Raw genomic sequence first — 25,400 nt, forward strand, 5'->3', positions numbered from 1 at the left:
CATCAGAGGGCAGGACAAAAAACAATGGATGGGAACTAATCAAGAAGAGAAGCAACCTGAAATTAAGGAGAGTCCTTGGGGTAAGATCACAATTGGGACCAGAATTTCAATTGTTAAGCGAGTTGTACCTCGCTTAACAATCTTTTACAATCTTTTTGCCACGGTTGCTAAGTGAATCCTGCGCCCATTAATCAAATCTGGTTTCCCCCATTGATTTTGTTTGTCGGAAGCTCACTGGGAAGGTGCAAATGGTGATCATGTGACCTTATAACCATTGGGGCATTGGATCATGGGGCATTATAACCATTATAAATACATGCTGGTTGCTAGGCGTCCAAATTCTGATCACATGACTGCAATGTTGCAAGTGAAGGACCCATCATAAGTCCCCTTTTTTGGTGCCACCGTAACTTTGAGCTAAATGAATGGTTGTAAGTCGAGAACTACCTGCCTAGGGGATTTAAAATTAAGTTCTGAAGAACTTAAGGAAGATACTATAACTGAATCCCAACTGGAGGAGCGAGAGACGAGAGAGGTCAGAGAACGAGAGAGATATGGCAGAGGAGAATCAAGAGCAAGGTCAGGGAATGGAGGGAATGTAAGAGGAGGAGAGAGGGGAGATAAGGGAGGATGAAGGGAAGGGTAAAGGGGAGGAAGGGGAAGGAGAGAAGGGAAAGGAGAGGAGGTAGGAAGGAAGGAGAGAAGAAAGAGAAGAAAGGGGGGAAGGAAGGAGGGAAGCAAGGAGGGAAGGAAGGAGGGAAGCAAGGAGGGAAGGAAGGAGGGAAGGAAGGAAGGAGAGAAGGAGAGAAGAAAGGAGGGAAGGAGGGAGGGAAGGAAGGAGAGAAGGAGAGAAGAAAGGAGGGAAGGAAGGAGGGAATGTAGGAGAGAAGGAAGGGGGAAGGAAGGAGGAAAGGAAGGGGGAAAGGAAGGAGAGGAGGAGAGAAGAAAGGGGGAGGGAAGGAGGGAAGGGGGAAGGAGGGAGGGAAGGAAGGAGGGAAGGAGAGTAGGAGAGAAGAAAGGAGGGAAGGAAGGAGGGAAGGAAGGAAGAAGAAGTAGGGATGTTGTAAGATAAGATGGAGTTATGGGATGGTAAGAAAGCAATTTCAAGTATATTGTCAACTGTAGGGGGAAAAATTGTTATAAATACATATTATTAATAACATGAGATCATATAATTGTGAATGTATATATGAAATTAATAAAATTTTCAAAAAAAATTAAGTTCTGAAAGGTATTAATGGAGCAGATTTCCTCCCCATTAAAAGCTGCATGACACCATTTACATTGACCTACATAGCTGATTCTGAAGTTTCTGAACACCCAGTCGGCTTGTTCTTCTTCTAAAAGCATCTCCACTGTGATGTCCCCATAAAGGACCGGCTCTTCCGCAAAAGGCCAATAATGGTCACATTTCACCTAGAAAGGAGAAAAACAAAGCCAGGTTACAACAGGGAAACAAATCTCTTAAGAGAGTTTCCTTTGCAACCATCAAAGTTGATGCAAGACTCCAAGGAAGGAACGTGGAAATCTGGACATAAACACATTCCTTTTATCCAGGAGATCCTAATGCCGTGATGGCAAACCTATGGCACGTGTGCCACAGGAGGCATGCAGAGCCCCCTTTGTGGACATCTATGCCATCGGCAGCTGCTCTTATGGTTTCCGGCACACACATGCATGCCGGCCAGCTGGTCTGGAAAACAGCTGGAAAACGGCCTAAAAACCAGCCAAAAAACAGGCTGTTTGGGGGCAAATGGCCCAGAAAATGGCCTGCAAAATGGCCAAAAAATAGGCATGGATGTGCCGGCCAGCTAGTCTTCGGGTTTCTGGTGCTCTGGCATGCATTCCGGTTTGGGCACTCGGTGCTGAAAAAGTTCGCCATCACTGCCCTAATGCAACCCCTTTATTGTGGTGGTGATTTTTGGGTTGGATAGCAGCTTGTCTGTTTTGGATTAGGTACGACTGAGAAAAAGAAAGATGAGCAAATCTGCTTGCAATCATGTTTTTCCTACTCCTGCTCAATCTGCCTTAACCAGCACTGTCGGTGCCTTAAAAGGAATTACCTTTCAGGTTGTGCGTAAACTACAATGCTTATTTATTGTATCCGGGCAAATTCTGCTTGAGAAATGCTCCCCCTCTGCCCATCTTTTAAATTACATACTATTGCTCTTCCATTGTTTATTGTTATTGTTTCATTCCTCTGCTATTGTTATGTTTACATTTTTAAATCATTTTGCCCTCTATTTTATTGCTGAAAGCTACCTAAATAAATTGCAAACAAACACACAAAGAAAAAGATTTTTTTTTAAATTTTGTTACAGGGAAGTTTAAAATGAAGGCATTTGCCTTAAACTGAATTAGCCTGTTGCTCTGTCTAGCTCAGTGTGGCCTATACCAGGGAGCACCAAACCTTCGGACCTCACTGACCACTAAATTCATAATTTTAAATCCCGCGGACCACTAATCTGCCTAATGACCGCCTGGGTGGGCATGGCTAGGTGACCATGTGACTGGGTGGGTGTGGCCAACTCAATGTCACTCATGTCAAGGGGTGCCTCGCTGGCCTCTATCGCCACTCCCCTGCCAGCCCCTCCTCACCTTTCCACCCGGGTTCCTTAGGGCCCCAAAAGGAAGCAGTTGTTGCAGCTAAGCAGCCACCACGAGAAAGAGTTGGCAAAACAGCTCAGTTCAAATTGGATCTGACCAAGAAGGAGGCTCAGCAGAAGCACCGCACTGAGGATTACAGGCATAGGTTTTCCAAGGAGAGGAAAGACCTGCGGGAGTGCAAGGCCAGGGACCAGCACCTGGAGGCTCAGCAGGCTGAGATGGTCAGCCAGTTCCAGGCCATGATGCAGTCCCACTGGAACAAGGCCCTCCGGCTCTTTGCCACCAGCTCTTCCTTCCATCCTTTGCCCAAAGCCCTGCACCAGCAGGCTGAAGCAGACCCCAAGTCTGAATTTCTTCCCCCCCTTTGACCCACACAAAAAGACCCCAAAGGGGGAGACTCTCTGCAGCAACACAAACGTTCATTGCTCGTATTCAGCCCAGGGACCATAGTTTGAGGATCTCTGATTCAGTGCAATATAAAAATTGCAAATAATTTTTCTGCGGACCACCAGTTAGTGACCACTGGCCTATACTGAGCGAAGTGGCTATCTAAGATTTCTCTTTCAGTCTTGTTAGCCCATATGATTAACTGGTCAAGATTAGCAAGATGTTTATTGTGTGAGCATCCAAAAAGGGGGAACAAACCTAATTCATTAGTTCCCAAGGAATTAAAATCCACCTCAATCAGATTGACTTTGTATGCTAATTGTAGCTATCGCTGGAGTGGGATGTATTGGCACCAGTCATTTGTGCCTTTTTTCATCTCACAGTTGAACTTACTGTAATGCTTTCTGCATGCAGCGGCCATTGAAGACTTTCCAAAATCTACAGCTGGTGCAAAATATGGTTGCCCATATGTTAACTGATTGTCTCCAAGTTTAGCAATATAACATTATTGCTGGAGATCCACTGGCTCCAGCTTTATTTCCAGTTGCAATTCCTTTATTTCCTGGTTATAGTGATTAAATGCCCCAGTAAATTTGCTAAAAGCCTATTTCCAAAAATATTTGGGATTGTACAGTAAAAGAACAGCTGTATCTGAGATCAATCAATTCCTTTAGTTGTGTTGCAGGAAGAGCTAATAAGGATGAATTGGTCTTCTACATATACTTAATCTGTCTCAGTGTGTGTGTGTGTGTGTGTGTGTGTTTCTCTCTCTCTCTCTCTCTCTCTCTCTCTCTCTCTCTCTCTCTCTCTCTCTCTCTCTCTGTGTGTGTGTATGTGTGTGTGTAAATGGCTGTGGGTGTGTTCCAACAATATTCTGGTACCACTCGAGCAATTTCCAATTTCAACCAAATTTGGTACACAGATGAGTTTCTTTCTGGAAACAAATACTGTGGGGCATAAGACACCTCTAACACCCCTTGGTGTGTGTCTGTGGGTGTGTGTTCCAGCATAACTCTGGAACGCCTGGGCCACTGAAATGAAAAGGAATGAATTATATCTATAGTGTCAAATCACAGTACTTTTGACAGTGATAGTGTGCATTTTGGATTCAAGTTGGGATGTGTGTGTATGTGTGTGTTCCAGCATTAATTTGACTTGACACTGTGTTTCTGTGTGTGTATGTATGTGTATGTATGTGTATGTAAATATGTACATATGTATATATGTACCAGTGGTGGGTTCTGGATCCCGTTACAACCGGTATGGTTGGAACGGGCCTGGTGTCGTCCACATGGACGCGCGCAGTGCGCTCGCATGCGTCTTACTGTCCAGTGCTGCCTCCGTGAGCCTCCATGACGCTTCAGCTGCTTAGCGGAGCGCAGGCTCTATATGCACCGTGCGTGGAAGCGCCAAAGACTTTAAAGACTGGCAAGGAGCTCAGGGGGAGCTTGGTGGTCTGGGCAGGCTACGGTACGCCCGTACCGAGGCGTATCATCTGCAACCCACCAGTGGTATGTATGTATGCATGTATGTATGTATGTATGTATGTATGTACGTACATGTATGTATGTATGTACATACATGTATGTATGTATGTATTACGTACATGTATGTATGTATGTATGTACGTACATGTATGTATGTATGCATGCATTCCTTTTCCTGTCTAATACAGGGTTCACATAAATAAATAAATACCCGGACAATGCCGGGTTATCAGCTAGTCTTCCAATAAAAGTGTTGGAGGAAACAACAGCTGAGGCAGCAAGAAGGTTAGCCTGTTTAATGTAGTAGTCAAACTGAGAATCTTGGAGTTCCAGTACAACCTTAGGCACAAAACTTTCTGAGTGACCTTGGGCCAGTCCCTCTCTCTCAGCACTAAAACCACTTCCAAAATCTTGCTCAGAAGACTGCAGGAACCTGTGCAAGCATTTCCCAGTAGCCAAGAAACGACTTAAATGGACCCACATGGATAATGCTAGATGTAGAATTTTAGCAAGACTCCATGTTCCAAGAGAAAGAATCTAGAATGATAGAACAGGAAGTGACCTCAGATATTATTTTATTAATGCCCTGCTTGGTCTACATACCCTTCTCTTCTCATTGCACTGAGTCAGCATAACAATGATTTGTGACTTCTGCTGGAGAACCATCTTCCAAAAGTCATTCCTTGTCTCAGGGAGTGGTCCTTGTGTTGCAATATACTCTTGTGGAGAGTTATAACCCTGCAAAAGAAAAGGCTTATTACAGTATTATTTTATTGGCATATCTTTCTAAATAAATGGTGCATTTTAAACCATATCAGATTATAATTTCTTCCCAAGGATATCTGCAGAATGATTAATTCTTATGTAAGTGCTGCCCTTATATTTTGTGTGTGTTGCTTAAGCAGTCTGTCAACCGTGAAGCCGGCTTGGCCGAAGCCATCTTGGAGCTTCAGTGCTGCCATACTAGAGTTAGGGAAAGGATGGGGGGGGATTAGAGATAGCTGGGGCTGTGTGGTCAAAATTGTTAGAATATTCATGACTGGGAGAGACATGGTAACAAGGTCAGCCAATGAATAGGCATAGCAACTAAGTCAGCCAATGGGAACTTAAACAGATCTGAGTCTGTGCTGAGAATTGAAACTGAAACTACTCTGTCTGCTCCGAACTCTGAGATGAAACTGTTCTCTCCTGCTTGTATTCTGCTTGTAACTTCTACCACGTTGAAAGAATCTACTATTGGCATTGTAAATTTATTCATCTGTTATTATGTATATAAAGAAGTTAATGAATCCAGCTGAATCAGTTATCTCTGTGTGCTTTCTGGATTTGATTTTTCTGCAACAAACTCTAACAAAAATAAAATACTTTCTCTTGGGAACCAAGGATGTTCTTACACCTGGCCAGAGGAAGGAGGAGTGATGTCACCAGACCAGAGGACACTGCCTTGATTGGGCCATGTGACTGATTGTTTGGGATTGGGGGGAAACTTTCACTTTTAATTAGGTGAAAACTGAGTGACCCTTCAGAGTCAGTTCTCACCAGATATGTGCCAATATGATATTTCCAATAAATCTATTATTTGAGGGACCTACCTGCCTTGGAGCTTTTGCTTACAATGGATCTATTATTTGGAACCCTAACATAAGCAGAATCATCATTCTTATGTTTAAGTCTTATGTTTTAGAGCCGAGGTGGCGCAGTGGTTAAATGCAGCACTGCAGGCTACTTCAGCTGACTGCAGTTCTGCAGTTCGGCTGTTCAAATCTCACCAGCTCAAGGTTGACTCAGCCTTCCATCCTTCCGAGGTGGGTGAAATGAGGACTGTGGGGGCGATATGCTGACTCTGTAAACCGCTTAGAGAGGGCTGAAAGCCCTATGAAGCGGTATATAAGTCTAACTGCTATTGCTATTAAGTGACCCTGTTAACTTTGGAACTAATTGGCATGTCGTAAACTAGAATTGCTATTAGAAGTAACTGTTTTACATACATTACAAGATTTGTGGTGGTGCAGTGGTTAGAATGCAGCACTGCAGGCTGATTCTGCCCACTGCCAGGAGTTCAATCCTGACTGGCTCAAGGTTGTCTCAGCCTTCAGAGCCGAGGTGGCGCAGTGGTTAGAGTGCAGTACTGCAGGCCACTTCAGCTGACTGCTAACTGCAGTTCGGCGTTTCAAATCTCACCGGCTCAAGGTTGACTCAGCCTTCCATCCTTCCGAGGTGGGTAAAATGAGGACCCAGACTGTGGGGGCAATATGCTGACTCTTTAAACCGCTTAGAGAGGGCTGAAAGCCCTATGAAGCGGTATATAAGTCGAAGTGCTATTGCTAACTGCTACTGCTTCCATCCTTCCAAGGTCAGTAAAATGAGGACTCAGATTGTTGGAGGCAATATGCTAACTCTGTAAACCACTTAGAGAGGGCTGAAAGCACTATGTGTCAGTGTATAAGTCTAGGTGCTATTGCTAGTACAGACTGGATAGTATTTCCCAAGCTATGAAAATACAGCTGTATTTTCACTTATCTGAATCCAAGTTACTTACAGGGATGTAGTTGGCATTAATGTAATCAGAGCCTTCTTCTTCATTCATTGAAACCAACTGAACACGGCTGAAGTCATCTGCAAAAAAACAACATATCCAATGACAAATCCAACATAAATACATATCACAAATTTTGGAATTGAGTCTCTGAAAATTTATGAATGCATTTGGGGAAAAAATCAAGAGTCAATCAACTTTCAGTAGCTGATACTTCAATACATTCATATTTTTATATACAGGGGAGAGGAAGTACTTCATGACTATCACCCAGAAAAACCCTTTGTTTCTGGATTACCAGGAACACATTAAAGTCCATTTGATAACCTTAAGCTAACCTTACTCCAGGGAGGGAGGGAGAGAGAGAGGGAAGAAGGAAGGAAGGAAAATATTCTATGAGTTAGATTTAAATATAGAAAAAGCTGATAGAAGGACTTTATAACAGACAGCCAAAGTTCTGATGAATGGAGAACTAACAAAGAAGATTGAAATAAAAAAAGGAGTCAGACAGAGATGCCCCCTCTCTCCTTTGCTGTTTATATTAACTTTGGAAATTTTATTAAATGAAATTCGGAAGGACCAGGGAATAAAAGGTTTAAGACTCAAAAATGAAGAATATAAGGCCCAAGTCTATGCCGATGACTTAGTATTTGTTCTAGAGGATCCATTAGAATCCAGTCTGAAATTAATTCAAAAATTAGAAGAATATGGCGAAGTGGCAGGACTAAAGATCAATAAAGACCAAACAAAAATGATAACCAAGAACATGACAAAAAGCAAGAAGAGGAACTGGAAGTAGCAACTAGAATGCAAATAGTTAAGAAAATGAAATACTTGGGGATCTGGGTGTCGGCAAAATGTTCCACAATTAAAGATGATAATTATAATAAATTAGTGACACAAATAAAGAAAGATTTAGAAAAATTGGAAAAATATTCAGCTATCACTCATGTGATGTATAGCAACAATTAAAATGAATATTTTACCAAGAATCTTATTCCTGTTGCAAGCCGCAACTATTAATCCGGGTAAAACATTCTTTCAAGAATTAAATAAAATAACCACTGGGTTCATTTGGCAGGGACGAAAAGCAAGGATTAAACTAAAGTCAATGCAAGACAGCAAGGAGAGGGGAGGTTTAGCATTACCAAATTGGGAATTATACACATCAGCAGTAACAATAACATAGGTGAAGGATTGGATAGAATAAAAGAATAAAAGAATTTTGACCTTAGAAGGCCATGATTTGCAAACAGGCTGTCATACATTCCTATGGGATGATAAAAATAAAACGCAAAAATACTTTCAAAATCATTTAATTAGAAGAGCGTTATTGCAAAATTGGCTCAAAATAAAAAAAATCCAGTATGTGAAAATCCCGAAATGGCTATCACCGACAGAAAGGACGATCCATCCAAATTTTATAGATATGAACAAAATGCTAAGATACAGAGACTTAATTGATAGACAGGGAAACTTAAAAACAATTGAAGAATTAGCAGAACAGAACATGAAAGTTGACTGGCTAACTTACCTCCAAATCAAAACTAAATACAATAATGATACTAAATTATATGACATCGAAACAGAACCACACAAATTGGATAAAATTATTCAAAGCTCAGATAGAAAGATGATAGGGAGAATATATAAATTTCTCCTGAAGTATAAAATGGAAGAGGAAATTATGAAAGAACGAATGATAAAATGGGCGCAGAACTTTGGCTATAATATTGAATTAGACAAATGGGAAAAAATTTGGGGAACAAACTTAAAAATGACACTATCAGTTGCATACAAGGAAAACCAGTACAAAATGTTTTACAGATGGCACCTGGCACCAACCAGGTTAGCTAAAATCTTAACAAACACCTACCCAAAATGTTGGAAATGAGAACCAATACATGGAACATATTACCATTTATGGTGGACCTGTGAGGAGGCTAAAATTTTTTGGAAAAGGATCAAAAATTGGCTGGAGGCAATAACCGGGGTTAAAATAGAATGGAAACATGAAGTTTTTTTTTTAAAATTAGGAATAATGTCTGTGAAATACAAAAAAGAAATCCAGTATTTAATACTAGATAAAATTACGGCGGCAAGGATTGCCTTTGCCCAGAAATGGAAAAACTAATTAACTCCAAGCGAACATGAAATAATAAGAAAGGTTATAGATTGTGCTGAAATGGACAAACTAATTAAAGAAATCCAGGGAAAAGAAGAAGAAGAATTCTACCAGATATGGGATAAATGGTATAGGTGGATGGAGGAAAGAAACAAGAATCAATGAAGGATTACAACAAAACTCAAAAATAATAGTTATGAGTATAATAAGAGGGTTAAGAATGGTGAAATCCAAATGAAATACAATACAAGGGGAAATAATATAAGGTGAGCGGTATCTATTGATAATTGCTATTAGAAAGAACAGGAAGCTCCTGTTCGTATTGTATTGTGTAAATGTGGTGTACGTCTAAGTTTTGTGTCTGTGTATTTTACATGTTTGTAAATAAAATAAAATAAAAAAAAATAAAAAGCTGGCAGGAACATAAGTCACAGGAGTGTTATGCTTTTATGTTCAACAAAAGTAAGAGTAACAAAAGAGTATTCGGAGACTTCAACTCGTCCAGAACGCAGCCGCGCAAGCAATTGTGGGTGCACCTCGGTACACCCACGTTACACCTATCCTCCGCGAGCTGCACTTGTTACCTATCAGTCTCCGGATACGCTTCAAGGTGCTAGTCGTAACTTATAAAGCCCTTCATGGTATTGGATCTGGGTATTTGAGAGACCGCCTGCTGCCAATTACCTCCCACAGACCCATTAGATCTCACAGGGTTGGCCTCCTCCGGGTGCCATCTACCAGCCAATGCCACCTGGCTATTACACGGGGGAGGGCCTTCTCTGTGGCAGCTCCGGCCCTCTGGAATGAACTCCCCACGGAGATCCGGACCCTCACCTCTCTCCAGGCCTTCCGAAAAGCCGTCAAAACCTGGCTTTGCCGGCAGGCCTGGGGTTGATGAGTTCCCCTCCCCTCTCGACATGTATGGTTGTGCGACTGTTGTCTACTTTTATTATTTGTATTTTGTCTTTTTATGTTCCCCTTTTTCCCCCCTTGAATTGTTCGCCGCCCTGAGTCCTCCTGGAGAAGGGCGGCATACAAATAATAAAATACAATACAAATACAATACAAAAGGTAGTTGTATTAGTTGAATTAATAACATAATACTATGTGGTAAATTTACGTCTTTCTGTAGTTCAGAAGGAAAAAATAAGTGGACAAGGAAGGTAACAGAAAAAAGCAAAATGCTCAGAATACATGAAAAAAATATAGTTGGTAGTTTTCCCAACAATGCTACCCTTTGGTGCTGGCACTCCATGTCATCTGTACAAAGTCTGGTGTTACATACAACAGCTCCCTCCTAAAATAACAACTTACAAGGCAGGATATTTGTGTAGCGGTTTTTGCTGCGATTCATGGGAAGATCCGCTGCAAAATGTGGGGTTTCCAGCCCAATCAGTTTCAGTTCCTGAGTGTGACAGACAAACACACCTTTATGCTTAATCATCTTTTGTATCAGCATCTTTATCAGTAGGCAAGGTAACTCAATAAAAACATCATAATCAAGGCAAACCGTTTGTTTTCAAAGAACAGCTCGGCTAAACCCCAACAAGGGAGGCAATTGCGAGAGTGGACCATTATTTTATGTTGACTCAGTATTTGTTTGATTTTCTTTCCTCCATGGGACAAAATGAACAACATGGGGGGGGGGGAGGGGAGAGCCAAAAAAGGAATAATACAATTAAGTAAAAGAGGAATTCTGAGACTAAGAGAAATCATCTTTGCGAATGAATACTTACTTATCTGAATAAATAGATAGTAATGTTTTTATCCACATCAAACATTAGTGGGATTATGTGGGAAAGAAATTTCTTCATTCACCCTGCCTACATTTGCAACATGCACACTACCGTACATTATCTTTGTAAGTGGTTGACCATTGGTGTCTTCTTCCTAGGCCTTGGTACCAGTGGTGGGTTTCAACATTTTTTAGAACCTCTTCTGTAGGTGTGGACTGCTTTGTGGGAATGGCTTGCTGGCCATGTGACTGAGTGGGAGTGGCTTGGCAGTCATGTGATTGGATGGGCATGGCCAACTTGTAAAATGTGGTGAAACTCACTTAACAACGCTCTTGCTTAGCAACCAAAATGTTGGTTCAGAAACTCTGGCATTTGAAGCACGCAAGTCTTAAAGCTGTCAAGTTAGAAGACCCTTGCACCCCCTAACCCTTTAGGGGAAAAAACTCCAGGGGTGTTCAAACTTGACAGCTTTAAGACTTGTGGACTTCAACTCCCAGAATTCCTCCTCTCGCTCTTCATCTTGATGATGTGAGGACGGGCGGGGGGGGGAGGGAGCTGGAACCGGTTCTAAACGGCACTGTAGATTTGTGGAACCTCTTCTATAGAAGAGGTTAGAACTGGCAGGAACCCACCCCTGCTTGGTACCCAACTGCTTTGAAACTCACTGAATTTGGTACTCAACACATTTTGACATGCATTTTCACCCTAATACTCATTGTTTGTTTGGTACTCGATGCACAAGCTAGACCTTGTTGGTTTTGGCTATCTTGTGACTCGCTACATTATTCTTTAAGGGAAAAATCTGTTTGATACTCATTGTTTTTAGTACTCATTGCGCCTCCCAGAACCAATTAAGTATGAGTAGCGAGGTACCACTGTATTAAGTCTTTTCTCCCATAATAAAGAAGAGATGGCTGTTAGATTATCTCCCCGCTTAAAGGAAAGTATGAGACCTCTCTTCTTCATGCAAGGAAAGTTTTAAAAAGAAATGGAAAAGAAAATGATATTTAAGAAGTAATAATCCCCCCACTCCCACCCCACTTTGAAGTGGAAAAGTCTAAATATACTATCTAGTCATTTACTCATTTACTTCTTTAGAATTTAAATAGCCGATAGCTGAACTGGGATTACCTCAAATTGCAGAGAGAATTTGTAATCAGAGTCTTTGGCCATATCCTTGACGTAGCTGTCAAAATCATCCAGCTGGACAGGGCTTTTTAAAAAATGCATACAGAAAGAAGTAAAGAAAGTTATGTCATTCACAAAAGTCACCATCTGATCATTGAACCAGAAAGCTGAAGGAGTAATTTATGTCTGTATCCAACTAACTTGGAACTGGATGAGAGAAACATCAATAAAATACGATATGTCAGATAGATATTACAGAAGTGAGGCCAGAATAGTCTTTTTATTAAAAAAAATATATTCCAGAGATAGCTACACAATTTCACTGTCCTCACTCACATGCATCTCTTCTCAGTTCATGTCTTATCTAGAATAAGATAGGATAACATAAATAAAAGCTAGCACTCCTTCCCACAAATAGCAGGTGAGCTGATAGTATTTGAATTACCTCATGTCATACCACAAGAAGGGAAAGGCCCCTCCTCACCTGACTGAATTCTTCACCCCTAGGCATCTGTCACCAGCTACAGTCATATCAAAAGTGGGCCATCACTCCACGATGCAATTTGTGTCACAACAACTGATGAAAATCTTGTCTTTGCATGCAATGATACACCTGTCTATTGCACAATCTTGACTTTCCCTAAAGACATCTAAAGTATGTTTCTCATATCATAGAACAGGAAGTCTGAAATCCTTGTCCCCGATATTTTATTTTATACCTCAGCAATTGGCAGAAGGTAAAGGCACATTCACACATGTTAATTCTACTATCTGAAATACTGCAGTCCGGACCAGGTTTATTACCTCATTCAATATTAGGAAATTTTAATGTTTTGTTGACTATTTTCAGCAGGACTCAGTCCTCTAAGAAACTTCTTACAGGTGAGGATTCCATCCTGTTGTTCTAACCTCTTATTTCCTGAATACAGGTAGTCCTCAACGTACAACCTTAATAGAGGCAGGAATTATGGTTGTAAATTGTTATGATTGTAAATGAAGGCATCATGGGATCATTTTTTTATTTTTTGTGGTGGCCATTAAGCAAATGTCATAGCTGTTGGGTGATCGCTATGGTCATTAAATAAATCCATTTTACGGGATTTTTTTTTTGCCATAAATGATGCCAGAAGAGATGTGGTGCCTCAGTGGCTAAGGCACTGAGCTTGTTGATCAGGAATGTCGGCAGTTCGGCAGTTCGAATCCATAGCGCCGTGTAATGGAGTGAGCTCCTGTTACTTGTCCCACCTTCTGTCAACCTAGCAGTTCGAACGCATATAAAAATGCAAGTAGAAAAACAGGAACCACCTTTGGTGGGAAGGTAACAGCATTCCGTGAGCCTTTGGCATTTAGACATGCTGGCCACATGACCACAGAGACGTCTTTGGACAGCGCTGGCTCTTCGGCTTTGAAATGGAGATGAGCACCGTCCCCTAGAGTCAGGAATGACTAGCACATATGTTCGAGGGGAACTTTTACCTTTACCTTTAAAGTAAATGTCAGAAACAGGCCAAAACATTGAAAACTGCAGTCATGTGACCACCAGAAATTACAAATGGTCATAAAGCTGTGCTGATTGCCAAGTGCCCAAGTTGTGATCATGTGACTGTACCAGAGGTGGGTTCCCACTGTTCGAACCGGTTCGGCCAAGTAGGTAGTAGCTAGGCCTGCCACGCCCCCGAATTGGTTCTCTCCGTAGGCACCGCCATCTTGTTTTTTTTTAAAGTACTGCGCATGCGCATACGAGGGGGGCATATCCCTGTATGAACCAGCAGTAGCAGCAGCCGGAACCCACCCCTGGTCTGTGGGATGTGTGTATATATCTGTGTGTGTATACAGCCGTCATAACTTTGAAATCAGGTTGTCTTGGGGGGGGTGTGTGCATTATAACTTCAAATGATAATTAAACAAACAGTTGTATGTCAAGGACCACCTGTAATGAAGAAAAGTCAGCCCCTCTTCTTGTCTAATTTCTGTGCTCCAATTTGTAAAGATTGGAGTACACGTATGAGCTTCTTTTCCTTAAAGCAACCAAATCCCAAGGAACTTGTCTCTTATCAACAATTAATTACCGCTGTTTACCTGCTCTCATTAATGATCCAGTGAATAATTAGCAACCGTGTTGAGTGATGGAACAGTTTGATAACAGGAATGTTCCTGGGCTCCCCCCCCCCCCGCTCTTCATTTCTTTCACGCTTTAAGAGAGTCAACCAAAGGCAAAACCCTTGGGGAATTGTTAACAAGAGATAATTGATTTTTCCCCAGTGCTTAATTTTCCATTTGTCAAGAACATTTTTTTATCATGAAGGATCTGCCGTGAAAAGTAAAGGGAAACCTACAGTTCGTCATGATGGGATGTCATTTTTCAGCGATGCCTCCAGTTTTGGGGCAGTCCTTGAGCGAAGACAAGGCAGTGCAGGTCCCAAAATTGAAAGGACTCTTGCAGGGCTGATTATAGAAATTTTGGCAAATTATAAAGTCATAATATGGTGCCCTCTGTGGTGCGGCTCATCTTCTGATTTTGTTAGGGATTTTTAAAAAAACAAACCCCTGTCCTCTTCATTCTTTTATTCCTCAAGTTTTTGAGCTTTATGCTTATGATTTGAAAACTTTTCCTTCCCTTCCCTTGGACACCTCCACCCTAATATCAAACTATTTCTATAACTAAATGCATGGGGGGGGGAGCGGGAGGAACTGACGCATTAATTAAATAATTGATATTTAGAAAATGAGCATACTTGGTCAGCTTTCTCTTCTTCAATCCATTTTTACTCCTGCAAGAAAAAAAGACAGACACATTCCATAGTTATAGCACTTAGCGATAGCACTTAGGCTTACAGTATATACCACTTCACGGTGCTTCTACAGCCCTCTCTAAACGGTTTACGGAGTCAGCCTATTGCCCCCAACAATCTGGGTCCTCATTTTACCCACCTCGGAAGGATGGAAAGCTGAGTCAACCCTGAGCCTGGTAAGATTCGATCTGCCAAACTGCTGGCAGCCGGTGATCAGCAGAAGTAGCCTGGAATACTGCTCTGTAACCACTGCACCACCACAGCTCTTCCTTACATCTCATTTCCAGTTCTCTAGCTATATATTTCTAATGCATCCTGGAGAAAATCTATCTATGCGGTTGCTAACAGTCAGCGTTGTCAGGGTAACACACAACCAATCACAGAATCTTTCTAATAACAGAAATGCATCAATGTCAACCTTTTAATGTGCATGTGTGAACAGTCTATGCTACAAGAATCTAAGTATTGCTCATGGATTTAACTGGGGAATGAAAACTTGCTTATCTACCTCCGTGTTCCCATTGTCTGCTTCAGAACCAATAATAATAGCAATAACAGTAGACTTATATACCGCTTCATAGGGCTTTCAGCCCTCTCTAAGCGGTTTACAGAGTCAGCATATTGCCCCCAACAACAATCCGGGTCCTCATTTTACCCACCTCGGAAGGATGGAAGGCTGAGTCAACCCTGAGCCGGTGAGATTTGAACCGCTGAACTGCTGATCTAGCAGTCAGCCTGCAGTGCTGCATTTAACCACCGCGCCACCTTGGCTCAGACCTACATTTCTGCAGGATGAAACTCCTGATTTTCAGTCCCAAAGCAGCGACATCTTTACAGTCACAGTTTTACTTATTTTATTTATTGCAATATTTAACTGCCTGGTAGAAGGGCTTAAAAGCAAACTGGCTCTTTCCCAAAAAACCGCAACAGTTCTAGAGCAGATTCTTGTCTCCAGCATGCCAAGAATATATTTGCTTAAACCAAGATAGATGTTTAGGTGAAGAATACTATGTGCCCTATATTACAGTCATACTAAATCGAAGCACGTAAAGATGCAATGATAAGATTCCATGTAACTATATCCTCATTTTCTTAAAGCAAAAATCTAGATCTGGTTTGTCGCAAAGGTGGTTTTTCAAGAGGCAACTGGACTTTCTGATTTTTCTTTTAGGACGTTTTGCTTCTTATCCTGCTGAAGAACTTCTTGGATAATGTTCTAACCTAGGCTTCCCAAGAGCATGAAGCAAACTCCTTGTCCTGACAAAAAAAACCTTTTATTAATTTACTGTGAGTTCTGCTCATCCAGCAAAGTCTTTCAAGGGAGGATTTACAGTCACAGACCTTATCTGGCATGGAGGTCTCGGAGAGTCACAAACCAATTAAATGAACTAATTGTCTCCTGCAAACTCCACTCCCCTTTCGCTCCTCTTTTATTTCCTCTGGGAGGGGCCATTCACCATCCACTTGTAGCCTTACTCCCAAGTCGACACCTGTTCTTCAGCTGTTCCCTTCATCTGGAAACTCTGCGCATGGGCACACAGGGAACAGGCTCCAGCTATTTGTCTGCCCCAATGATGTCTGACTCCAAAGGCAGCTGATAACTGGCATACGGCTCTGGCCCCCTCTCTGCCTCTGACATTGAGCCCTCATCAGACCCTTCCCCAGACTCCAGGACTGGCCCATGTTCCTCCCCAACCTCCTCACTGTCCGAATCTGCTGCCAGCTCTGCTGGTGAGCCGCAACAGATAATAAGAGAAAGTCTTCAAAGAAAAACCAGAAAATCCAGTTGCCTCTTGAAAAGGCATCTTTGGAACAAACGTGACCTGGATGACTGTGAATCTCCATAGACACTTAGATCTGGTTTGCAACACTTTTTTTCCTTTTTATTTCAAGGAATAAAATGCATTCACCCTTCGGAAAATTCAGATTAATTAGTCAAACCCACCAAGAAAGGAAACTTGTTTGTTCAGCCTGTTGTTCTCCAGATTCACATCTGTCTGTGCTTCCATTGGGAGCAATGGTTGAGCACATCTGGAGAACGACAGGTTGGGGGGAAGCTGGCTTTGATTACTGTTAGGCAGAAGAAGAGAATATGACTTACCAAGGGTTAATATAAAATGCCAAGAGATAATCAGTCCAAAGGCAGGAAGGTAACAGAGTTAGGAAAGCAAAGACACTCCTACGCCTGTGAGTATTAATAGATAACATACACAGATTTTTTTCGTCAGAAAAAAAGGCAAGATTATTAATATGGCAAACAGAAATCAATACAGCAATTTATCATTTGTTAGACTTGGGCAGAGGGGCTTAGAGGCCCCCTAAATTTGGCTGGTCCTGAACTCTTCATCAGGCAAAGAAGTCTGCGATTGTGATGAAAAAGAGAAAGAAAATGTGCACCCATTATTTTTTTTAGGATGCAGCTTATGTCTGCATTTAATTCATTTCTTTATTAAATAAATTTGAATGCCTGACCATTCCACCGAAAGCAACTCTGCGCAACCCACAACAATCATTTATGTTATTTTCTGCGGAAAGAGAAGCTTAGCTAACAATTAAGTGAAAGGCTGACAATCCTTGACTGTCCCAGACACTCCTGTATTATGACTTGCTAAAAGAAGGAAAGGAAGGAGGGTGGAGAGGAGAAGACATTTCATGAGCTCCTACATCAGATTGCCCAGACTTTCAAGCAGTACGTGTGGGGTAGTCATTGAAAAACATCTCGTGAGATTAGACGGGTATCTCAATGAAATGTCATTGAGATGTGAAGTCTCAAACGTCATGACTCTGAGGGAGATGAAATAGATTCCCCCCATATTTTTTTTATTTCATTTGATAGAATAAGGGCACTACTTGAAGTCCAGTAGCTACTTTTATGCTCACATATGTAATATTAGCAAACTTTGAACTCTTTTGGATATGGAGGCATTCGTATATGCCTTAAGGAGACTTGGAATTGTTTCCTGGCCTAGGATTAGGGTCTTTCTCTCCCTCTCCCTCTTTCTCCCTCCCCCCTCTTTTTCATTTAGCTCTCATCTCTCTCTTTCCCTCCCTCCCTCGCCTCTCTTTTTTTATTTATCTCTCATTTCTCTCGGTCTCTCTCCCCCTCCCCCTATCATCTCTCTATCTCTTATCTCTTATCTCTTATCTCTTATATCTTCATATCATATCATATCTATCTATCTATCTATCTATCATCTATCTATCTATCTATCTATCTATCTATCTATCTATCTACCTTATCCATCCATCCATATCTATCTATCTATCTATCTATCTATCTATCTATCTATCTATCTATCTATCTATCTATCTATCATCAATCTATCTATCATCTATCTAGCTATCTAGCTACCTACCTACCTACCTACCTACCTACCTACCTACCTACCTACCTTATCCATCCATCCATCCATCCATCCATCCATCCATCCATCCATCCATCTATCTATCTATCTATCTATCTATCTATCTATCTATCTATCTATCTATCATCAATCTATCTATCATCTATCTAGCTATCTATCTATCTATCTATCTATCTATCTATCTATCTATCTATCTCATCTATCTATCTATCATCTATCATCTATCTAAGCTGGAAGGGATCTTGGAGGTCTTCAACTCCCTGCTCAAGCAGGAGATGCAACGCCATTTCAGATGGGTAACTGTCCAGTCTTTTCTTTAAAACCTCCAGTGGTGAAGCACCCACAATTTCTGGAGGCCAGCTGTTCCACTGGTTAATTGTCCTCACTGTTAGGAAGTTTCTCCTTAATTCCAGGTTGCTTCTCTCCTTGATTAGTTTCCATCCATTGTTTCTTATCTTGCCTTCTGGTGCTTTGATACATAGGTTGACCTCCTCCTCTTCGTGGCAGCCCCTCAAGTACTGGAATACTTCCATCATGTCACCCACACTCATTCTTCTTTTCTCTAGACTAGCCATATACAAGTCCTGCAACTGTTCTTCATATGTTTTTTGTCTCCAGGTCTTTAATCATCTTAGTTCCTCTTATTTGGTCTTACTAAGGATGTATCTATACACCCACACCCACACCCACCCACACACATACACACTGACGTGCGGGAACATGACCATGGAGATTGGTGGGTGGGTGGGACCAGAACTTCGACACTGGATCATAAGTACCCCTAGGAGATCCATTGCAACGTCAAATGCTTGTTAAGTGACCAGTAGTAAGCCAAGGAGTACCTGTATCTCTTCTCCCACTGTGACATCCCTAATTGCATTTCTCCTCATTTGAATTGTATATATGAATTATACTGTATATTGTAGCACTGGGCTGTTGAGTTTTTAGTCCTTCTTTAGATTCTTCATGTCTGAGTCTTTAATTAGGATTTCGTTTGAACTTCTGATTTTGACGCAGATTAGCCACCCAAAGGAGGTTAATGATTTCTGCGAACAGGCTTCTGCTTCTGGGGGGGCTCAAGGAGGAAGTGAAGGTTGATTAGTTAATTAGCTACGTCAATATTTACAGGGAATACTGGTAGCCAACATTCAGTTTGGAAGTTCATTACCGAAGGATCAGCTTCAACGCCATATCAAATCAATTTAGCCATTTGTGCCAGCTGATTGCACACCATAAAACCATAAAGAATGACTTCCAAATTTATCCGGGCTTTAATCTAGCCATTAAATGGTCACACACACACACACACACACACACACAAAATGCCTGGTGGAATTTTTCCTCCAATCAGAATAACTTTTCTCTTTCTCTCCGACAAATGTATCTGCCTACAGGGATGGGTGTGGCCTCTTTTGAAATCCTGACGTTTCAATAAGACGTAATGCAGAGACAGGCTAAAGAAATGAGATATTTGCCCGCAGACGTTATGTGAAAACGTTTTCTGCTGAAGCCGTATTTGTACAGAGAGGCTCTGGAGCAAATGCCAGTAATAGACAAAATCAGAACGAAACATGGCATGAGATTTAAAGCATGCATGGTTTTCCCTCTTTCAATACTTCTCTTTGGAGCATCTTCTCATTTTCCATGCTGTCCATATGCAAATCACTAGTTGACCCCCAGGCTGGATAAATTTTGGGTGGGAAGGGGGCTTGGCTTTGCTTTTCAGGGGCCACAGTGGGCTGAATTGTGATGCAAAATGAGTAGAGGATATGTGAACAGACAGGATTTATTTTCCTGTTTCTTACTCTCGATTTTTGTTTCTTTTAAATGATGTTCCCATGTTGGTTTTGTTACAATTTTCAGAATTTTCTCTTTCAAGCTCCCCCATCCGTTTTTAATCACTGGGTTTATTTGTTTATTGTTCTAGAGATTTGTTTAATAACCATGGAAATACAAAGTTTGCAAAACTAGGCACAATTCGTTTAACAGGTGCCTTGTTTAGCAACAGAAATTCTGGTTTCAATTGCGGTCATAAACCCAGGACTGCCTATATTTCAGACTAAGCTTGTAAACACAACATACACAAGATAACACTATTTTTATTATATGATAGCAGTAACTGAATCTTGTATGTCTGAATATGTTTCCTCCACCTCACTTTTTCTTTATGAGAATTAGGGAGGGTTCTGCCTGAGATACTTTCTCAAATTACATTTCTGCCCCAGGCTAAGATTTTTTTTTAAAATCCAATCACTGTCTTGGTTGGATCTCTTCTACCTGTTCTCCAGGTTATTCTTTCTTCCATTACAGGTACAGTCCTCTAGCTTGGCCCCCAAAAGCATAAAAGAATTGCTTAAATGAAGGACAAAATCCTCAGATTTATTTAATAACTTATATGTATTTGTCAAGATCCTGTCCAGAAAATCATGGAAAATGAGATTCATGAAAGTTTGAAAGACCGACGATGCCCTCTTGAGGCTGAAAAATAGGACTCAAATTTTCTTCTCGATAAAAAGGTAAAAGTACCAGGATGAGTGGAGACAAGATGTGGAGACTCTAGAATGAGTTCAGAGAAGAGCAACAAAGATGATTAGGGAGGCTGAAACATATGAGAAACAGTTGCAGGAACTGGGTATGTCTAGTTTAATGAAAAGAAGGGCTAGGGGAGACATGATAGCAGTGTTCCAGTATTTGAGGGGCTGCCCCAAAGACGAGGGAGTCAAACTATTCTCCAAACCACCTGAGTGCAGGACAAGAAGCAACGGGTGGAAACTAATCAAGGAGAGAAGCAACTTAGAACTGAGGAGAAATTTCCTGACAGTTAGAACAATTAATCAGTGGAATAGAAGTTGCCTCCAGAAGTTAGAATGCCCCAACACTGGAAGTCTTTAAGAAGATGTTGGATAGCCATTTGTCTGAAACGGTATATAGGGTTTCCTGCCTAGACAGGGGGTTGGACTAGAAGACCTCCAAGGTCCCTTCCAACTCTGCTATTATATAGTATTGTATTGTATTGTAAAGATGGATAAAGACTGCTATAAGTTGTCACTGATATTCTTTTTTCTTAGTTAAAGTAACTCTGTATTTGCTATGCTTTGTGAGAATCTGAGCTCTAGAAAATACAGCACTGCTTCCTACAACTTTTCACAAGAACAACAGACCTCTGTTTCAGTTGGGTTGAAAAAGCATGATTTGCCCCAAATCACCCGGAACTTCCATAGCTGAGGACGGTCCTGAATCTTCCTGTTCTTAGTTGGTGCTCTTGCAACACAAAACAGGGAAATTTCTCCCTAGCTGTAGGTTGGTTCCCTTCTTGATTAGTTTCCATCTATTGCTTCTTGTCTTGAGCTCAGGTGTTTTGGGGTCAACCTATTCTCCAAAGCACCTGAAGGCAGGACAATGGATGGAAGTGAATCAAGGAGAGAAGCAATCTGGAATTAAGGAGAAATTTCCTGACAGTGAGTACAATTAATCAGTGGAACGGTTTGCCTCCGGAGGTTATGGGGTGCTCCAACCCTGGAACACTGCAGTTGTCTGAAAATTGTATAGGGTTTCCTGTTTGAGAAAGAGTTGGACTAGAAGACCTCCAAGGTCCTTCCCACTTCTGTTATTCTGACAGCCCCAAATGTCATTGAATAGCATGCTAGGAGCTGCACGTCCCCCATTCTCTCCCATCTCACAGAAATGGTCAGGCGGTTGGACTAGAAGACCTCCAAGATCTCTTCCTACCCCAAGTTGATTTAATTTAAAGTTCACTTAATAAATATAGTTAGAGATAATAATGGATAAACGTCTCAGGTGTTTAGTAATTTCCACCTTACACATTGCAACTGGGTGATAACCTTTATGGGACGGCCCATAAAGAGTGCAGCCAAGATTTCCAGGAATTGTATGGAGCCCTTAATGTTTACCTAATGACTGTTGTTTTCACTTAATAAGGCTGCATTCGCTTAATCACCACTGCAAAATAAGGTCATAAATTATGGCAATCATAAAGTGGATCATCACATCGGCCTTGAGATTTCTTATTTTTTAACTGAAGCTAAAAGATATTAAATAATTTAATTGGACGAGTTAACTGATGGGGTCTAACACTTTGGGAAGCTCTCGTGATGTCCATTTTTTAAGAAGCACCCATAAATAAGTTCATAGCACCAATTTTTTAAGAAGCACCCATAAATAAGTTCATAGTGCCCATTTTTTTAGGAGCACCCATAAATAAGTTTGTGGTAACCATTTTTTTAGAAATACCCATAAATAAGTTCGTGGTGCCCATTTTTTTAGAAGCACCCATAAATAAGTACCCATAAATAATACATTTTACATATACTCCCATAAACAAAAGAGATTTCTACTTTTTTGAGTTCTGAAGCTGCTGTTCTTAAAACCTAACTATAACTGCCACAAACATTGTGAGGCCATTTTAATTAGGAAAAAAAACCACAATGCTTTCTGCTCCTTTAATAGCAAGTTTGGATTAGATGATAAAGATTTGAGATAGCCCAGTCCCTACGTTCTATTGGACTGCCAAAACTGTTATGGAAATTAGAGTTGCACAGAAAGCTTCTCAAGTAAAGATTATTTCTGTAATTTGAAATGTTCTTATCTCGTGTCATAAGAAATCATACTCTATTATATTAAAGCAATTTTTTAAAAGAGAAAAATCACCAGGATCTAATGGCTAGACTTTTAATATTAATATCCACCTTAAAGGAGTCAAGGTAACAATTATACATTGCAAGAGGGGGGAAAAACCCTATATTGCAAATCTTCTTATATATATATATATATACCTACCAGTTGTACGGTAGTTTCCCATCTCTTTCCAATGATGCAAAATTCACAAATGTTCCTGCTCCACACTCCCTAGTTTGGAAGATTCAGAGTTATTATTGAGGGATTTTTTAAAAAAAAAAAATCACATATCTTGGCAGAAAGTCTATCACTTTAAACCAGGGGTAGTCAACCTTTTTATACCTACCGCCCACTTTTGTATCTCTGTTAGTAGTAAAATTTTCTAACCACCCATCGGTTCCACAGTAATGGTGATTTATAAAGTAGAGAAGTCAATTAAATTAAAAAAAGGAAAGTGCTTCAGTATCGGACAAAACCCCTACCGCCCACCATGAAATCTGGAATGCCCACTAGTGGGCGGTAGGGACCAGGTTGACTACCACTGCTTTAAACTTAAACAAGGTAAACTAGACTGTTTTCCTTTTCTGTTACAAAGGGAAGAATGAGGACGATTATACCTGCTATTCTTTAGATGTTGTTGGTTTCAAAGAACAGTTCTGGTTGTCTACTTAGGATGCAAATTAGGATAGTATTGGTGTCCTGAAATAAATGACAGCCCACAGCTGCCTCACCTCTGCTGTGGCTCAACACCTTGGTTTAGAAAACAGTCTTGTCGTAAACCAGAAATTTTCCCAGAAGCGACGCTGCTGCATACATGAGCTGCTTAATGGGTTTTTATTGAAAACTGTGAGGATACTGATAAAAGATCGGCATGGAGATTAGGAACCTTAGCAACCAAAGATAGTCACAGATGTGAAACGAGTGCTGAAGAAGGGCTAGATAGGAATTGTAAAACCACCAAGCTCAAAGTGTAAAACCAATTTGCTGCAGTATTGCGTGCAAGAGAGATGCAGTGGTCCACAATCTTTTGGGTATCAGGAACCAGTTCCGTGGAACAGGAGTCTGTCTCCAACCTTGGCAACTTTAAGACTTGTGGACTTCAACTCCCAGAGTTCCTCAGCCAGCTTTGCTTGACTGGTGGACTTCAACTCCCAGAACTCTGGGAGTTGGAAGGCCACAAGTCTTAAAGATGCCAGGGTTGGAGACCCCTGCTGTGGAAAACAATTTTTCCATGGATTGGGGCAGTGGTTCAGTGGTGTTTCCGGATCCCGGTGCAACCGTTATAGTACAACGGGGCCGGGCGTCCACCACAGGAATGCGTGCAGCATGCCCGCGCATGCGTACTTACTGCCCGTGGCGCCCCGGCTGCTCGACAGAGTGTCATGCAGCTGGCGTACACTCCATGCACGTGTGTGGAAGCCCCAGACAGCTCAAATACAGGTAAGGAGCGCAGGTGGACCCTCACAAGCACTGTACCAGAACGGTACCTGGTGCTTCCAGCAGGCACTGGTATACCCATACCGGGGTATACCACTCGTATCTCACCAGTGTAGTGGTTTCACATGCTTCCTAGCTCCGATTCAAACTCAGATGAAGTTTTGCTTCCTTGCACACCTTGGTTCCTAACAGGCTGGAGACCAGTAGCCTGGGGGTTGGGGACTCTTGCTATATATAGTTTGTGTGTGTGTATATATATATAATATGGTATCTAAATGTTGGAAATGTAACCAAACTCTGGGCACATATGTCCAAAAGAAAAAAAAATTGGACAAAAACACAAACATGGTTGGGAAAAAAAAGTTAAGGCAGCATTTAGATTACAAAGCAGAATTATTAATGTTCTGTATGCAAATGGAACTAATCTTCATTATGTATGTACTTCTGGGGTGAATCTACTGGAAATGTTAAAGCCATCAAAAATCCATCTACATCTGCTTCCGTGTTACATATAGAACTTTTATCCCTTAAGAAGATCTTGATAATAGAAGGTGTTTTGTCCTACCTGGCCATTTGTAGATGTTTTCTCCGAAGAACCACCAATGTTATAAGCAAGAGCCCTATCAGAAGAATGCTCAGAATGGCAAGAATAGAAATCACCACCACGTTAGGATTCATCTCCACAACTGCAAATGGGAACAAGGGATTCCAGATTAGTGAAAGCAATTGATACTAGCATTCCCATAGATTTTAGATTTCTTCAATGAACAAACCATGTGAATTAACCAGTAAGCCATATATGCTTAACTCTGGCTCCCTTCCTTGAGAAGATAGAAGTGGATAGAAGACTGCAGCCTAAAACTGATATTCTGGTATCGCCAATGTCAACCAGAAAACAAGTCTTTGCATAATGATTGAAGGCTATTAAATAAATGACATCCAAGGTCTCAGGACAACATCTGCATGATTTCATATTGGCAGGGTTCATTTTTTTCACTCATCTTTAAACCCTGATTTGGAACCCATAACTGTTCTGACTTGGGCTTCCCAAGAGCATGAAGCAAACTCCTTGTCCCGACAAAAGCCCCTTTTATTAATTGACTGTGAATTCTTCTCATTCACATCCAGCAAAGTCTTTCAAGGGAGGATTTACAGTCACAGACCT

General features: G+C 41.2%; 1 protein-coding gene across 2 annotated transcripts in view; it reads right to left on the reverse strand.

The window, feature by feature from the left end:
* Positions 1–25,400, reverse strand: part of PTPRO (protein tyrosine phosphatase receptor type O) — a 174,688-nt gene that overhangs the window by 14,006 nt on the left and 135,282 nt on the right. The window contains exons 15-23 of one of the 2 annotated variants that reach the window (XM_087722842.1): positions 24,801–24,921; positions 22,961–23,029; positions 16,900–16,983; positions 14,742–14,777; positions 12,010–12,091; positions 10,457–10,547; positions 7,021–7,097; positions 5,085–5,219; positions 1,294–1,416 (exon numbers count right to left, since the gene is read on the reverse strand). In XM_087722842.1, the coding sequence (XP_087578968.1) occupies positions 1,294–1,416; positions 5,085–5,219; positions 7,021–7,097; positions 10,457–10,547; positions 12,010–12,091; positions 14,742–14,777; positions 16,900–16,983; positions 22,961–23,029; positions 24,801–24,921 (818 nt within the window). The remainder of the gene's footprint in view (positions 1–1,293; positions 1,417–5,084; positions 5,220–7,020; positions 7,098–10,456; positions 10,548–12,009; positions 12,092–14,741; positions 14,778–16,899; positions 16,984–22,960; positions 23,030–24,800; positions 24,922–25,400) is intronic. The other variant, XM_087722843.1, reaches the window with a different exon arrangement.

Source organism: Thamnophis sirtalis, unplaced genomic scaffold (assembly GCF_051295495.1).
Source record: "Thamnophis sirtalis isolate CommonGarterSnake01/CBP01778 unplaced genomic scaffold, rThaSir2_p1.2 scaffold_9, whole genome shotgun sequence".
In the NCBI taxonomy this organism is placed as follows: domain Eukaryota; kingdom Metazoa; phylum Chordata; class Lepidosauria; order Squamata; family Natricidae; genus Thamnophis; species Thamnophis sirtalis.